The 16,308-nt window shown below is 53.7% G+C and overlaps 1 protein-coding gene across 10 annotated transcripts; it reads left to right on the forward strand.

The window, feature by feature from the left end:
• The first annotated feature begins 1,586 nt into the window (after positions 1-1,586).
• On the forward strand, positions 1,587-16,002 carry Celf3 (CUGBP Elav-like family member 3). 10 transcript variants are annotated; one of them, XM_060393152.1, is made up of 14 exons: positions 1,587-1,659; positions 2,417-2,522; positions 3,550-3,632; positions 8,232-8,280; positions 8,642-8,770; positions 8,871-8,950; positions 10,293-10,436; positions 10,583-10,724; positions 10,920-11,069; positions 11,574-11,723; positions 12,025-12,153; positions 12,405-12,548; positions 13,237-13,419; positions 14,986-16,002. In XM_060393152.1, the coding sequence occupies exons 4-13, from the start codon at positions 8,232-8,234 to the stop codon at positions 13,386-13,388; spliced, it is 1,269 nt and encodes a 422-aa protein (XP_060249135.1). In that variant the 5' UTR covers positions 1,587-1,659; positions 2,417-2,522; positions 3,550-3,632; the 3' UTR covers positions 13,389-13,419; positions 14,986-16,002. The 10 variants fall into 10 exon arrangements, with proteins under 10 accessions (XP_060249135.1, XP_060249129.1, XP_060249130.1 ...); XM_060393146.1 differs by having other exon boundaries at positions 1,594-1,659; positions 2,208-2,522; XM_060393147.1 differs by lacking the exon at positions 1,587-1,659 and having other exon boundaries at positions 1,730-2,522; positions 8,645-8,770.
• Positions 16,003-16,308: the final 306 nt, after the last annotated feature.

The raw sequence follows: 16,308 nt of genomic DNA on the forward strand, positions 1-16,308 counted from the left end.
CCAGAGTAAGGAAGGTGAAGGCGGGCACCGGGAAAGAGGCTGTGGAAGGAAGCACTGAGTCTTACCAGCACTTCAGTGAGTGCAGAGGAAAGGAGGCCGGGTTCACACCACTCCATTTTCACAAGGAAAGCTGGAAGTGGGAGTTCAGCACCTGAACTCAGAACCCGCACTGCCCAGGCTGGAATCTCAGCGGGCCAGTTATTTAACCACCGTGTCTTGGTTTCTTCATACCATGTAGGGTGCTGTATTTAACAAAGCCTAACACATTTGGAACAGTCCCTAGGAAGAGGCAGTTATTTCAGCTCCAGGAGAGAAACCTGCTCTGCTGTGATAACTCAGGAATGAAGGCCTCCGGGATGCATCCGGGAGTCTCAGAGACACCACTCTAGATCAACAGCTCCACTCTGAGTGGAAGAAGGGAATAATGGGAAAGCGGGGTGTTCTACAGAGGGGCCAAGAGCACGGATGAGCTACCATGAGAGCTGATGCCAACAGATGCGCCCTGTGCCGAGCAGGTGTGGTGCGCCAGCACAGAGGCCAACCTTCCTCTACACCGTGGAACATAGGATCAGGCTTAGAAATATAATTGTTTGGGGGGGATGATAGTCCCTAAATGTTCTTTTCTTTTTTTTTCTCTCTCTCTCTCTCTCTCTCATCTGACTCTGAGTTCCTCCCAAGGAACCTAATTGAAGGAAGCAAAAGAAGGAGCAACAGGGTACTCTGCCCTCAAGGGGAGCCTGGCAGATGTGCTTGTTTCCACAGAAGGAATTCTTGGAATTCTTCACGTGATGGGTTCTTTGCATGAAGTGTTTGTTGAGCACCTACTATGTATGAGCAAGATGCCACCCTAGACACTGTGAACAGTAGAATGCTGAGTCTTGATCTTCAAGGATTGTTCAAGTGAGAGCTGTCACCAGCTGGCGCCTCCTGCCCGTGGTACACTCATACACACAAACCTCCCAGAGAGAAAAAAGGGGGTGTCTGAAAATGTCAGGCTGCTACAGCTTCCCCTGCTTCCTTTTCTGGAAGTGTGCAGTCCTCACTCAGCACCACTGGCTCTCTCCTTCTTCACACTCCTTTGCATTTTCTTCTCTGCCTTACTTTTGCTCTCCCTGCCCCCCAAAACCCTGTGACCACTTCCTTCCTCACCTACACCCATCTCCCTACCCCTCAACCCGCCTGCCTGCTCTCTCTTGTTTCTTCCTTGTTTCCTTCCTTGGGTCCTCATTCTCAGGATCCCCAAACGTCAGGCTCACCTCTCCTCCCCACCCCCAGCTTCCATCTCCTGTGTCTTTGCTTCCTTTCCAGCACCGGGGACAGCTCCAGCCCCCGGAACAATGGACCCCACCTTAGGGCTCCTCTATAAATTCTCCAGTCTTGCCCAAGTCCTGATTGGGGAGTAAGATGGGGGAAGGGCTGTTATCAAGACCAGCTGCTCTTCTGGGGCTGAAAGGGAGTCAGGGAGGATAGAGATAGAAAGAGGGCGTGGCTCTTGCCAGGGTTGTGCGTCTCTCTCCAGAGTAGAGAATTTGTACTCCACCCCTGAGACTGACATCACCGATGTCAGGGGAAAGGAGGTGGGAGTGTGGAGGGGGGTGTGGAGGGGGGAGGTTTTTGTTGAGGAGAGCGCGGCCGGAGAGCAGAGCTCCGGGGACCCAGGTGACCGGGAAAGCAGGCAGCCCTAGTATCGGGAGTAGCCGGCAGCAGCCCAAGCCGGGGAACCATCCAGGGTGGGGGTGGGAGGGGGGGGGTCGAGGGAGAACCTGAAGGGGGCAGGGCAGAAGGGACCCCCGGAGCCCTGCCGCCATCAGAGATCAAGCATTTGGCACCAGCGATCTTCGGACCCAGCAGAAGGATCAGCCACAAGAGAGGTGTCCTCCCTAGGAAGCCAACGAGAGTCACCTGCCCCACGTCAGGAACAGGGACCCCTCATGACGCTGCTGGCAACCATATCAGGCCCCTAGCCCCTCAGCCTCCTTCCGATCGCCCTCCTCTGACTCTTTCCCCATCTCCTTTGGCATTTGTGCCTTTGCTCCCGACCCGCAAGCTCCCGCTACCACCTAAACGCCCCAGGGCTTGGCCGCCCTGACCCCCATCCTGGGATATTAGCCAGATCTCTGGGAGGGAGATCGTTTGTTTGGGCTATGCCCCCTGGTGGCCTGACAGTGTCTGCCTAGACCCCTGACCCCTAGCCCTCAACTCCCCAGGCCTCCTTTGTGTGAAGAGCTCTCCTCTGCTCGGCAGTGTGGTTGGGGGCCAAAGGGAAAGCCGGCCCTGCTGGGCCCCTGGGCCCTTCCACCTGTCTCCTGGTTGGGCAGCTTCCCTTGTCTTTGGGCCTCTCCCTGCTCCCCCTGGCCCCTCCTCCTGGGCCGCCCCAATGAAGGAGCCGGATGCCATCAAGCTGTTTGTGGGGCAGATCCCGAGGCATCTGGAGGAAAAGGACCTGAAGCCCATCTTCGAGCAGTTTGGTCGTATCTTCGAGCTGACTGTCATCAAGGACAAGTACACCGGGCTGCACAAGGGTGAGGGGTCAGGCCAGGCTGGAGAGGAGGCACTGAATGACCTGGGAGGCAGGAGGGATGGAGTAAGCTGGAGGGATGGAGTGACTGGAAAGGGCTGATTTGGAAACAGTTCAGGGTCTGGGGACTGGATGGAGGAGCTGAATGAGAACTCAGTTGAGTGACAGAAACTGCAGGGTGAAAAACTAAGGAAAACTCTGCATGAGAGATGGAGGAGGATGTTGGTGGCATGGGATGAACTCCAGAAGGGTGAAAAGGACAAGTTTTAGGAGAGAGAGAGGATCAAGATTGACAATGTGAGTAGCCCCAGATAATGTGGGGATGGATGGCCAACTGTTCAACCTAGAAAGAGTGGATACAGCCAAGCCAGGGCAATGCAAGACTAAAGTGAGGGAGCAGAGGAGCAGGGCACAGACACGGTTTGCAGGACTTAGAAAGTTACTAGGAAGATGCTCCTGAGGGCTCTCAAGGAGTGTGCTGCTAAACAGGGCTGGGTGGGATCAGCACTGAGAGAGCTCCAAGCACTTGAGGCCACACTACCTCCCTGCTATCTGGACCAAGGAAAAAGCACTTCCTGCTGCTCTTCCTCTTCCTTCTCTGTGCACTCTCCACACCTGCATCTGGTTGAGTCTGAGAAGTAGAGAAAATGGAAGAGAGGGTGTTGATGGCCAAGATGGAGGGAGGAGAAAGCGAAGGGGAAAGGAGAAAAGCAGAGAGAGAGAGAGAGAGAGATTGAGAATACCACATTGCCCTGTCTGTTTGGAGACCACAGCTCTTCTTGGCTCCATCCCATTTCTCAACAAATCAAATGCTCTCCACATCCTTCTCACCTCCAGGTCTCTGCCCTGGAACTAGGGTATAATTTCTTATACTATATCTCTGGCATGCCTCCCTCCCCAACCCAACAGGCAGAAGACATCAATAAGGGGGAAAGATATCAATTCCCTGTGCTCAGTCTCCTGGGAAGCCCCTCAGGAAGGGGAAGTTGAGGACTCACCCTAACCCTGCCTCTCTGCGTGTGTCTCCTCAGGATGTGCCTTCCTGACATACTGTGCCCGAGATTCAGCCCTGAAGGCCCAGAGCGCCCTGCACGAACAGAAGACTCTCCCAGGGGTGAGTTCTGTGCTCTGCTGGGTTGGGTGTGTATGAGGGGGGAGAGCCTTTGGGGTGCCTATGCCTGGCCGGGGGGGGGGTGTCCACCACTCTCCTAGGACACTGAGCTGTTTTCCACCTCTTCATCACCAAGGAAGTCCTTCTAGCATCCCTTTCTTTCCTTCTGTAGATGTGTGGAAAAGGAATGATTAGTGAATTAAAAGTGGCCTTTTCTGAGGGGCTCATGCAGCTCCCCTCCCCCAGTCTGTTCCCAGGCCACGCTACAGGGAGGACTTAGCTGCATGGGAGGCAGGTAGACTGGCCACCTGTGTCAGAGGGATCAAGAGCACCCATGTACTCTTTTGTGGTGCTGGAAGAGGCAGGCTGGATGGCTGTGAGGTGGGGAGGGGTGTTGCTGCCCTGAGAACAGGCAGCTGGCTGGGCCTGCTGGACTGTTGCTCTGTGCTGGTTTCTGACATCACACAGGCTCCCTCCTGACTCCCAGGAAGCACTCTAAAACAGAGACACAGGGCCTGGGGTGGACATGAGTTTGGGGACAGTGGGTAAGGGCAGAGTTGACACCATCATGGAAGATCAGGCTTGACCCTACCAAGTGTGCCCAGGGAGGTCACAGAGGTGGCTTCTCTCCTGCAAGATCACGTTTCTTCCTCTGAGGCAAGTTTGTACAAGCCTGGGCTGGGACCTGACAGCAGGCATCAAGAAGCCTCCTGGTCCCTTTGGCCATCTATCTGCTTGTTTTCTCTCAGAATGTGCCTCCCAGGAAGCCCGTCCTGAATCCACAGTGCCCACAGCAAACTGTCCAGCACTGTCTGGGGGCTGGAGACATCTGTCTTCTATGCCTTCCCATGTGGGACAGAGAATGGTACTGACCATCATCCTCCTGAGAGGAAACAGATGTAACAGATGGAGTGGGGATATAGGAAACAACTGCTTATACAGCCCCCAACTTCAGACCCTCCGGAGGTCCCCTCCAGCCCTCCCCAACCATCTCATCCCAACCAACAGGAAGAGCCATTGCTCAGAGTGGAGGTGGGGTACATGGATATGAGCTGGCACTGGGGTCTAGGGTGAGCATGTGCTCTTGTACACATGTATGTGAGCTGCTAACAGGCCAGATCATGCAAGCTGCTGAGGCCCAAATTTCCTTTTTCTCTCTGAAGGGCCCTCGCAAATCAGATTTTTACCTCCATTGCTGTGGATTTTCTGTTGCTCATTTCACAGACCCGACAGGAACTGGAGAGTCAGGGAAGGGGTCCAAAAAAGGCCTGGGTAGGGACTTGAGTTAAAGAAAGTGTGGGGTGGGCAGGAGCCCCAAAAGCACAGTGCCAGCTAGGGACATCTCCTCTGCATCTGTCCCCTCTAGCTGCCTGTAAGCTCAGATAAAAGTCTGTCCTTGGGGTAGGGGAAAAAATACACACACACATATAGTGGGCTGGGCAGAGGAGGAGGGAGCACTCCCTGCCAAGAATGGTTCTCTCAGGTGACACGAAGTTCCCACGATGGCCTTTGCCACAGCTGACAGAATCCAGAGTTTCTAATGGGAAATGAGGGGTTCCATTCTTCCAGGGAGGATCCCATAGTTAGGGGTTGAGGAAGCTGATTCAGGTCAGTCAGAGGAACAGACACCTGTAACCAAACTCTGCCTTTGTACCCTATCAAGTGCTTTATCCTGCCATTTGCTTTGAGTGTGTGTGTGTGTGTGTGTGTGTGTGTGTGTGTGTGCGTGTGTGTGTGTGTGTGTGTGTGTGTGTATGTTCTCTGTGTGTATACAGGCTGTCAGCTGATACACAGTTCTGTCAGTAAGCTTTTGCTACTATCTAAGCTCCAAGCCCTCCTGTGAGGTCTAGTTTAGCCTGCTTCTTGCTTTCCCCTCTTTATCCCCCCCCAGTCTAGAAGGTACTACCACACTGAGATGATGTTTCAGGCTGGCCTGTATCTGTTGAGCCCCATTTCCTCTTCTCTCCAGTTAGAGTCCCCAGGGCGGTCCTGCCCTAGGTCCCTGGATCTATTCTGAGCAGGGTGTGGCTTCTTGGAAGTCAGTTGTGGGGATCCTCTGCTGCCTGGCTTCCTCGTCCCCATCTGTTCTGGATCAGACTCCCACTCTTAAGATGTGGACTTTCCCACCAGCTTGAGGCAGGGAGGGTAGACTCTGGGACTCCAGGGACCCTGTGGAGACAGGCGTGCCAGGGCCCCAGACCTGCACCCTCAAGAGAATCAGATTTTGTGAGAGAATGAGCTTTTGGAGATGGGATGGTGATGAGAGGGATGGACCTGAACGGTGTCCCTGTTAGGGAAAGCAGATCAGGATCCCTGGCTGGAGTAGAAATAGCCCCTTCCTCTTTGGGAGGCCCCTGGGAGACCTTATCACTTGGCCGGTGGTAGCTAGGGAAGAGGCGCCTGCCTGGTTGCCAGGTAAACACAGCACAGCTGGACTCAGGGGAAGGGGTAGGTGTGTTCAGGAAAGCTAACAGAGCTGAGCTTCCCACAGGAAGTGCCAGGCCAGGAAGGGAGGACTAGAAAGTCACTGGGAGCACTGAGGAGCCCTCTGTGAGGAGACTGGGGGTGTTCTGTCCACAAGGTCCATGCTGTGATCCGCGCTGTGTCTCTGTGAGAATGCACGTCAGCTGTGGGTATTTACTGATATGTTATTTTGGGCTGGAAGCCTGTGCAGGGAGGGCACCACATTATTTCTTTCCCAGTCTCCAAGAGAACAGCAACTTTCCAGAGACCTGTTGGGAAAGGCAAAGTGCCAATCTAAGAGTGCCCCATTCTGTGGCCCTGGTTCCGAATGACTGTACCTCTTGACGGGTGGATGTGACAGCCTGCTGTGGTGCCTGGGAGGGAATTTCCTATTTTGGCTACATTACAGAGGAGGAGGTAAATGACCATAAGTTTCTAGCACACAGACCTCCACAGGCATACTCTCTCTCTCTCTCTCTCTCTCTCTCTCTCTCTCTCTCTCTCACACACACACACACACACACACACACACACACTTTAGCAGATTGAATCTCCGGATGGGATAATCCCAGATTGATAGAAGTTAGAGCTGGGGGCAGATCAGCAGGAGGATTTAGGTGACTATGACCCTCCCACCCCCAACCAGCTGCTCACAGATCCAGAGATTTGATGGTAGGAAGGCTGGGGCAGGAATATCACTGGAGATGAGTCTTAGTTTTGATCCAAGGCTGTGAACAGCAAGGGGCTGTATTTCTCCATCTTAACTGATGTCACTCAAAGTCTCCAAACCCTAGCCCATGAGAGCTGAGAAGCACCTAGGTGCAGATTTCCTGATCTAGCCTCTTGTTCTATGGATGAAAAAGTTGAAGCCTAGAGGCCACTGCTAGTGAGAGGCAGGGAGCCTTAGACCTAGGTCTCCTCTCACCTATGTGACTTTCCTTAAGTACCTTTAAGCCCAGCCTCACTCTTAGCATGTAAATGAATGCCACACTTATGCTTTCGGTCTCTGGAATTAAGACTGCCCCACCATCACATGAGTGGGGGTACCCAGCACTCAAGTCTCAATAGCAAGGGAAATTCAGAGGCCGAACACTGAATGCTGCCTCCACTTTCCAGTTACTACTTGCTTGCCTTCTTGGTGAAGGAAATCAACCAGTGGCAGCATTTCCCAAGTCCACTCACCAAACAGGACACACAGAACAGAAGTAGGACTTTCTCTACCCACTGAACAAAGGGTGATACTGTGGGTGTCAGGCAGAGGGTAGAGCTCTGGAGGACTTGCAGCCAGGGAGGATTGCAAAGGAGTAGGGATAGCCTCCTCTCCTTCAGCTTTCTCAGCTCTTCAGATACCAAGGATTGGTTCTGGAGGCGGAAAGCAGAACTAACAGTATGGCCCCAGCAGGGCTCACTCTGCATAGGGCCCTCCAGAACCAGGAAGCTTTCCTGGGCCCCTCCCCCACCTCCCAGCCCCCACCCAATCCCCTAGCCCCAGCATATTCTGTTCCCACCCCCTACCCCCTCTTCTAGTCCTTCTCTGGGTGTGTGGAAAAGCAGAAGTGATGACGTCACCACAGTCGCCAGGGCGACGGGACGGATAAATCAGGCTGTGGGCGGTTGCCATGGTGCGCATTCTCCCGTTGCCAAGGAGACTGGGCATCTGCTCCCTTTGTGCTGCCCGAGTGCCTTCCCCCTGGGGTCAAGGGGTGTAGGGGAGCAGAAAAAGAGGCAGATACACCTCCAGTGGTCAGAAGGAATTCTGGGCCTCTGTGGGATCTCCCTCGGCCTTCCTTGAGGGTTCTCCATGGGATAGCCTCTGTTTGCTTCTACTTTGAGAATAGAGGCAGCTCTGATTGAGCTCTGGCTCAAGACCTGGGTCCTATGAGCAGGCCTTTCTTACCTAAGATGGCCCACGCAGTGAGGCTATCCGGAGCCCAGAACATCTTCTAACACATCCCCTCTTCCCAATATCTCTAATCTCTTCGGGTCTGAATTCTAGACAAGACTGGCCCTACCCTTTCCTTCCCATTAACTTAGAGTGCTGAGGCAACTTTGCTCCCTTTAGTCTCTGGCCATCTCAGCTGGGGAGGGCTCCTGACATTCCAAGGAGGTCCTGGCAGCTTCCTTTTTTCTCTCCTATAGATGAACAGGCCGATCCAGGTCAAGCCAGCCGACAGCGAGAGTCGAGGAGGTAGGTTCTACAGCTTTGGATTTAGCCCCTTTTCTCCTACTCCCAGGCCCAGGGCTTGAGGGATCTAAAGGGCAGGCAGCCTTCCTGAGAAAGGAAGTCTGGTAATTCTGAAGAATTATCCGCTAAGGTTGGGGTTAAGGAGTGGGTGAGAGTGGTGGTAGGAGGGCAGATTTGGTCCATTTGTAGAGAAGACAAAACCAAAAAGTCAAGTTCAAGACCTTCAGAGCTGAGTACTGCATGTTACTGAACCTAGAGCTGTTGTTCGCCAGGATGGGGGAGCAACAGGGACAAGTGAAGGTGAAGGGCTGGGGGAGTGGTCAGGAGGCCCTGAGCATTCCTCCCCCCATGCCCTACCCCCTAGAAGACCGGAAGCTCTTTGTGGGGATGCTAGGAAAGCAGCAGACAGATGAGGACGTCCGGAAGATGTTTGAACCATTTGGGACTATAGACGAGTGCACTGTGCTCCGGGGGCCAGACGGTACCAGCAAAGGTAGACCTCCCTCTTCTCCCTTCTCCCACAGGACCCCATAGGGTGCCCTCATGGTAGGCACTCAACTCCTCTTGTCCTCCATCCCAACCACTCACTCTAGGCTGTGCCTTTGTGAAGTTCCAGACTCATGCTGAGGCCCAGGCAGCCATCAACACCCTTCACAGCAGCCGGACCCTGCCGGTGAGCCCCAGTACCCGCCTTGTCTCTCTCCCACTGGCCCACTTGCCAGGCCTTGGCACAGAGCAAAATTCCACTCAGGACAGGACTTCTAATTTAAGATTTTGCATAAGAATCAATGTGTCAAATACAACCTGTTTGTCAGGCCCCTTGGGGCTGGCCGTAGAAGTGCCTGCTTACTGATCCCAACAAATACCACATCCCCATATCTAATCCTCACCTTCAGTTTAAATTCCCTTACTCTCTGACTGGTGTTCTCCACTGATGAAATGAGCCAAATTCAAGTCAAATTAAAGTATAAAGGCAGGTTTATCGGGTCAGCTCTTGGGTGGGTTCACCCATCCCAAAGACCAAGGCCAGGAAAGCCACCATGTATACAGGGAGACAGGGAGGAGGAGGAGGAGGAAAGAAAGAGTGCTGGGTGAGGGGGGAGAATGTCTGGATTATATAGTGAAGAGCCTCTGGGGAGAGGAAGCCCAGCCCCTGGGCTGGAGAGTTCAGGTAGGAACTGAGGGGCACTGGGAGAACCTAGAGCCCAGGTCTGCTTTGATATGTTAACTAGGCACCTCAGCCTTTGGTCCCAGGTCTGAATCCCAACCTCCTCCATTCCTCAGCCCTCTCTCATCTCCCATCTCTTCTCTACCCTACCACCCTCCCCACCTCACCTCCTGGGGTTTCCAGACCCTTGTTAGAGGCCCCACCTGCTCAGCACATGTCGACACTGCTGTGCCTGAATGTTAGTATGTGTCAACTGAATGTGAGCTGGAGTTTCTGCCTGGAAGCTTACTGAAGATGGGGGCCTCGCACAACTCAGGGTTCTCTAGCAGAGGCAGGCAGCCATTGAGCAGGAAGAGACAGCATCAGACAGAGAACTGAACCAGCTGGCTCTTGGACCCCTTCACCTCTGAGAGTCTAGGACTCTGCAACAACCCTTGCAAATGTTGTTTGGATTTGATTTGGCTCAGGCTAGCATTAAAATGTGAAGTGGCACCCACTGAGCACTCGGTAAGATCTGGGGTGTGGGGCCAGAATCAGGGCAGGGAGATGGAGCAGCTGTCAGATTAACATTCCCTGCAGCTAATCCACTGTGGATTGTCAGCACAGAAGGCTCTCAACGCTGAACTTTTCATTCCCACAAGCCTGTCCATTTTTTGAGCATCTAAGTTCATATTTCTCCATTCTATTTAGTCTTTTACCTATCCTAGTGCAGGGAGATGGTGGGATTATGATTCCCCAGTTGAATTGGGCACTGTGATGGCTGTGCTCCCAAGGAGGCCTGAGGCCAGGTGAGGCCCCCAGGGAGCAGATGCTGGCTTTTCCTGTGACATGTGGGGCCCATACCCAGGGTGCTTCATCCAGCCTGGTGGTAAAGTTTGCTGACACAGAGAAGGAGCGAGGTCTCCGCCGGATGCAGCAGGTGGCAGCCCAGCTAGGCATGTTCAGCCCTATCGCCCTCCAGTTTGGAGCCTACAGCGCCTACACCCAGGCCGTAAGCATGCCCCCTCCCCCCTACCAGTGCTAGATTTTGCTCATTTCCATGTCCCTCCTGGCCCCCCTCCAAACACCGAGGCAGGTGGTAGGAGGTAGAGGAACCTCAGTGCTGGGAGCCAGGCCCTGCTCTCTCCCACCCCACAGCTGATGCAGCAGCAGGCAGCCCTGGTGGCCGCTCACAGTGCCTACCTCAGCCCTATGGCCACCATGGCTGCCGTACAGATGCAGCACATGACTGCCATCAACGCCAATGGCCTCATCGCCACCCCCATCACTCCGTCCTCAGGTAAGGCCTGTGCTGGGCAGGTGGGGCCAGGAACACACCCAGCATGGTGGCAGGGAAAACCATGGGGTCCAGGAGGTGCTCAGGGGTTAGAGAATTGCCTGCTTGCTCAACTCTGACCCTCAGATTTGCCAACTGGTTCTCCGCTTCTGTGTGCCTGCCTCTCTGCTCTGTCGCTGTCACTTTTCTCCTTCCTAGGAACCAGCACCCCTCCTGCCATTGCTGCCACGCCTGTCTCTGCCATACCTGCTGCCTTGGGCGTCAACGGCTACAGCCCGGTGCCCACCCAGCCCACAGGGCAGCCTGCCCCTGATGCTCTGTATCCCAACGGGGTTCACCCTTACCCAGGTGGGGCTCTCTGCCTGCCCACCTTGCTCCATCAGCCATCCAGGCCACCACTCCCATTGCTGGCAGCCATTGACACACCTTCCCTCTCCAAACTCAAGGCTTTAAGGTGCTTTTTCTTGCTCTCTTCCTGGACAGAAATGCTCCTTGGATTCTTTTTTTTTTTTTTTTCTTTCTTACTTTCTTTTTTTTTTTTTTCTTAAGTGTTTTTTGAGACAGGGTCTCTCTGTGAGGCCCTGGTTGTCCCAGAACTCACTATACAGACTAGGTTGGCCTTGAGCTCACAAAGATCTGCCTGCCCCTGCCTCCTGAGTACCGGGATTAAAGACATGAGCTACTGTGCCCAGCATTCTTTGGGTTCTTGGCTAGGGTAGCTGAGGCTTAGAGAGGAGAAGCAACATGACCAGAGCAGCAAGTCAGTCACAGGCTTGTCTACCCAATGCTGGCCTCTCCCCTTTCTTACTGCCATTTGCATCTCCCCTTCTCATCTCACCCTCCACCCCCCAGATGAGGCTTTGTCTGCCGAGAGGAATGCTGGTGGGGTTCCCATTGTGTCCCAGACCCACTCATGGCTTGTGATGCTCTCTGCAGCCCAGAGCCCCACGGCCCCCGTGGACCCTCTCCAGCAGGCCTATGCAGGAATGCAACACTACACAGGTAAGGGTGCTCTGCCCAGGCCTTGCCCTGGTGGGAGGGCTGGCATGAGGAAAACAGACAGAAACTATATGTCTGCACTCCTAAGCTCTCTGCCAACCACACCCTCAGGCTTTCCTGACAAGCTGTGCTGTCCTGTGAGAATGGATGTTTGGGGACAGCACACCCAGGACTTTGTCTGAGGAAGCACCTTCCCTGACAACCCCTCAGCCTGTAGATTCCACCCGTTTGGGCTGGGGAAGGGAGACAAGGTTGTAAGGAGTCAGGCGAACCCCATGAGCTTTCTCTGTCTTCACCACCCCAGCAGCCTACCCTGCAGCCTACAGCCTGGTTGCACCTGCATTCCCGCAGCCTCCAGCCCTGGTCACCCAGCAGCCACCGCCACCACCTCAGCAACAGCAGCAGCAGCAGCAGCAGCAACAGCAGCGGGAAGGTGCCAGCCTGGGGCAGGGTCCCGATAGCCGTGCATCTGCAGGGATAAGAACACCCATGTTGTGGGCTCGGGTACTCCCGAGGGCTCTTTGGCCCTGTGTGTGAGGATGGAAGGAATGGGGAGCCCTAGCCCACACTGCTAGGGACCAGGACGGTGGCTGCTCTCACCAGCTGCTTCTCCCCACACCTCTGCCGCTCCAGTCTACTCTTCCCAGTCTCTGAGCTATCCCTTCTGTCTCTGCTGCCACCCAGGCCCTGATGGCTGCAACATCTTCATCTACCACCTGCCCCAGGAGTTCACGGACTCAGAGATCCTCCAGATGTTTGTCCCTTTTGGTCATGTCATCTCAGCCAAAGTCTTTGTTGACCGGGCCACCAATCAAAGCAAATGTTTTGGTAAGAATATGATAACCCAAAAGACAGGGTATGGACATTTTTGTTTGAACTCTAACTTAGAACAAAGTTTGTCACATTTGAAGGCATTTTAGGGTCTCAATGAACTCAGTATTTGAAAGCCTGAGTATACAGCCACAAAAGAATCATTTCGGACACACCTGCTATCCCATATAGTTGCTACCCAAGCCCACCTCTTCTTGTAGAAAAGTCACAGCTTCATCTTCCTCCTTATGAACCAGCCTTGGGAGTACATTTAGCGGCATGAGGTCCTAGGTTCTATCATAAAACACACACACACACACACACACACACACACACACACACACACAGCCATCTCCATTTCATGAAGTGCAGGGATAGTAGATTTTAAAAAGATTCAGCAGGTTCAGTTGCCTTCTTGTCTTTGGAAGCCTGCTATAGTATGCTCTTGCTTCAAAGCCATTTATAGGGTTTTCAAAAAGCAAGGATCTGAGAGCTCTCAGGATGAGGAAGGGGTCACCCTTCAAAGAACATTGGGAAACACATCCTAGTTTGTGTGAATGGCTGGACTGGATTCACTCATTAAATCTATCCTCAACAAACTATTTCTGAATGCCTACTATGTGCCAGGCAGGTTTCTAGGTATTAGAGATGCTCAGAAGAAGTAGGGTGCTACTGGGAAACCAAACAAGCCCCGATCCTATGGCAGGTCAGCGATGTAGGGCTGGGCTGGGCTTACGCCCTTCTCACCTCAGGCTTTGTGAGTTTCGACAATCCGGCCAGTGCTCAGGCTGCCATCCAGGCTATGAACGGTTTCCAGATTGGCATGAAGCGCCTCAAAGTCCAGCTAAAGCGGCCTAAGGATGCAAACAGGCCCTACTAAGGGCTTCAGGTGGGTGCTGCTCCTGCCCTGTGATCTCAACTCCAGGCTCCACCCACTGTAGCCAGACCCCTTAAGTGAATCGTCTACCCTTCTTCCATTATTGCCACACTCTGGTGCTGGCCATGAGAAATTGAGATCAGGGCCACTCCCCCAGCTACTGTTCAGTCGGTTGTGTCTCCTGCCCACATGTGTGCTATTGAGTACACACACACACACACACACACACACACACATACATACATACACGCGCACACACACGCACACACACACATCCAGAGAGCCAAGTGTCTGTGCCTGTGTCTGCTCCTAGAGTCTCCCACAATATCTGGTCTTGTTTGTCTGGTCAGCGTCCATGTGTCTGTGTCTTTCTCTTTCTGGTTTTCCTTTGGGTTGGATGAAATTAGTGCAGTAGGTTTTGGGGGCCAGGTGGCTGGTTTAGAGAACTGGAGGGTCCTAGAGCCTCTTGATTTTGAAACCTCATCTCCCGAGAAGTGGAGACACACCAATTCCCATTGCCCTGAACTGCAGGTGATTTTCCCAGGGCAGTGGACCCTAGGGCAAGAGCACACAAATGCAGATGGGAGTGGGCCTGGCTTGGCTTAGTGGAGGAAGTGGAGTTGCCCCTGCCTGGGAATTGTACTGAGTAGGCCCCCAGCCCAGTGTAGGCTGCCATCCAAGCTTGGGGCACCCACCTGTGAGCCCCGCCTACCTATGATTTGTTTAATCTCCTTTGGACCAAACCTTGAAAATTCACAACCCAAGAACAATACCCACATTTCTGTTTCTCCCCTTTCCCCCCCAATCCTGGCTGCTTAACTCCCCCCACCCTGGGGGGCCCCAGCCCAGGGTCCGTGTCCATTGTCGGCTGAAGCCCCCACCCCGGACCCCTGCTCCGGGCCCCTGTAAGTTGCATGGAACGAGCGTGTTGTCTTTGGAGCCAATTGTTTGTTACCTGGGGAGGGGCTGAGGAGGGACGCGGCCCCCAGCACAGGCTCAGGGCCGGGGGAAGCTCGCGGGATGTGCTTGGTCAACAGCAGTCTGTGTTCTGTGCATTTTCTCCTGCGTCCTTTGTTCCTTTCCAAAAAGGAATGAGAACACTACTCAAGGGCTGGGAGTGGTGTTACCCCACGAGACTCCATCCCTAAGCCCCCGCTGGGTCACCCCAGCCTCTGCAGATGGCCCCCTCTCTCCAGGTGTTTGTCTTGTCCATTCCCCCCTTTTTCCTTCCCCTCGAGTTATCTCTGCCTGCCTGTTTGTCTCATCTCTTTGCCTCTCTCCTATCTAGCTGACTCTACCTTTGAGTCAATTTTTGACTTGTTTCTTTCTAATAGCTTCATTTTCTATATTGTTCCACCCCACCTTCCCCAGTCATCTTCCCCTGCTCGATGCCCTCATAACTGGAGGGATGGGGAGATGAGCAGATGGGTCTGTTGGGACAGGCCTTTTGGATGGCCTGCCTTTCTCAGGTAGCCACACCATAGGTGCCATCACTCCCTGCCACCCCCACTTTCCCGGAACCCGTGACCTGTACTAGCCCTCTTCCCTGTGCTTCACCCATATTTCCTTCCTTCACAGGTCTGGAGATAACAGAGGAAGGGGCACTTCATACCCTCTTCCCATGATTGGCCCCGGCCTTCTCTGCACATCTGCCTTGGGTCTTGATTGGACTCTGGGGCAAAAGCTGCTTCATGGCCCCTCGGGCCCAGGACCTGGCTCACTCCTACCACCTTGCCTCTCTGAAGGGCCACGGCTTTGCTTCCCTGGCTCCAAGAGCCTATTTCTTCCCCAGTGCCCTTTTGGCCTTTGTGAGGAAGCAAGGAATAGGCTTGAAGGTTCAGGGGTCTCTGCCTTCTGCTAAGGTTCCCAAGATGGGCCTCCGCACCCACTGTTCGCACTTGCCTCCCCTCAGTGGGCCTGAAGTAGCTGTGCAGGCCCCAGAGGGCAGCAGCATGTCCTCTCTCCCAAGCACCCTCAGCCCAGCCTCTTCCACACAGCAGGGGCTTCTCAGAAGCTGGCTCACATTCCCTCCACCCTCAGCTAGAAGTAGGATGTCTCCAAATCCTGGGCTCCCAGCCCTAAAGCTCACTGCCTCCCCCAAGGGCCCCCTCCAAGGAGGGTGTGGGGGAGCCCTGAGGGCTGCCTCGCTGCCAGTCACAGAGACCCTCCTTTCATGAGGAAAAGACCTTCCCTTGGATTCCTAATGATGTTTACAGTCTCTGCTGGCCCCTCCATGTAAATACCATGACCACCAGGGCATTACCAGCCCACCCAGCCAGACGCTGCCATCTCTCTTTCTGGGAGATTAGACAATGTTGCCCTTGGATTTTTTCTCTCTCTTGATTTCTCCCTTTGCTTTGGGGGTAATTGGGTATCCGGGAGGAAGGGTGTGGGGAGGGCTAGAGGGGTTTATTACCTGATCATTTTCTTTAGGAAGAGGTCTTAAGGAAAAGAGTGTGGGGTGGGGGTGGGGTGGTAAAGGGCGAGAAGGGGGAGTCCATTTCTGACAGTTCTCTACACTTATTTATTGAGTTTTACTTTTAAAGAGTTGGTCTTTTCTGTCTAAATAAAGAAAAAAAGTTTAAAAGCATCAAATATGAGTCTTGGAAGGGTCAGAGTAGGGTGCTCACACTGGGGAGGGGGAGGGAAGGAAGTGGAGACTAACCAACCCTTCATGGAAGGCCAAGCCCTCGCTGTGTTTAGACATTGCTCATGACTTCAGGATCCTATTCTGCTGATCACTGGGGTTTAATTCTAGAATGTTCTTCAGAGTCAAGCATAGGGCAAGAATCTGCAGTTGAGTGCAGAGGCAAGTGCTGGTCGGCAGACCTCTCCCTGTAGGCAGCCATGGCCCTCAGAAGGTTGGGGTTTTGTTTCAGGGAACATTGGGAGCTGGTATAA

Source organism: Meriones unguiculatus, chromosome 10, assembly GCF_030254825.1.
Source record: "Meriones unguiculatus strain TT.TT164.6M chromosome 10, Bangor_MerUng_6.1, whole genome shotgun sequence".
Taxonomy (NCBI): Eukaryota; Metazoa; Chordata; class Mammalia; order Rodentia; family Muridae; genus Meriones; species Meriones unguiculatus.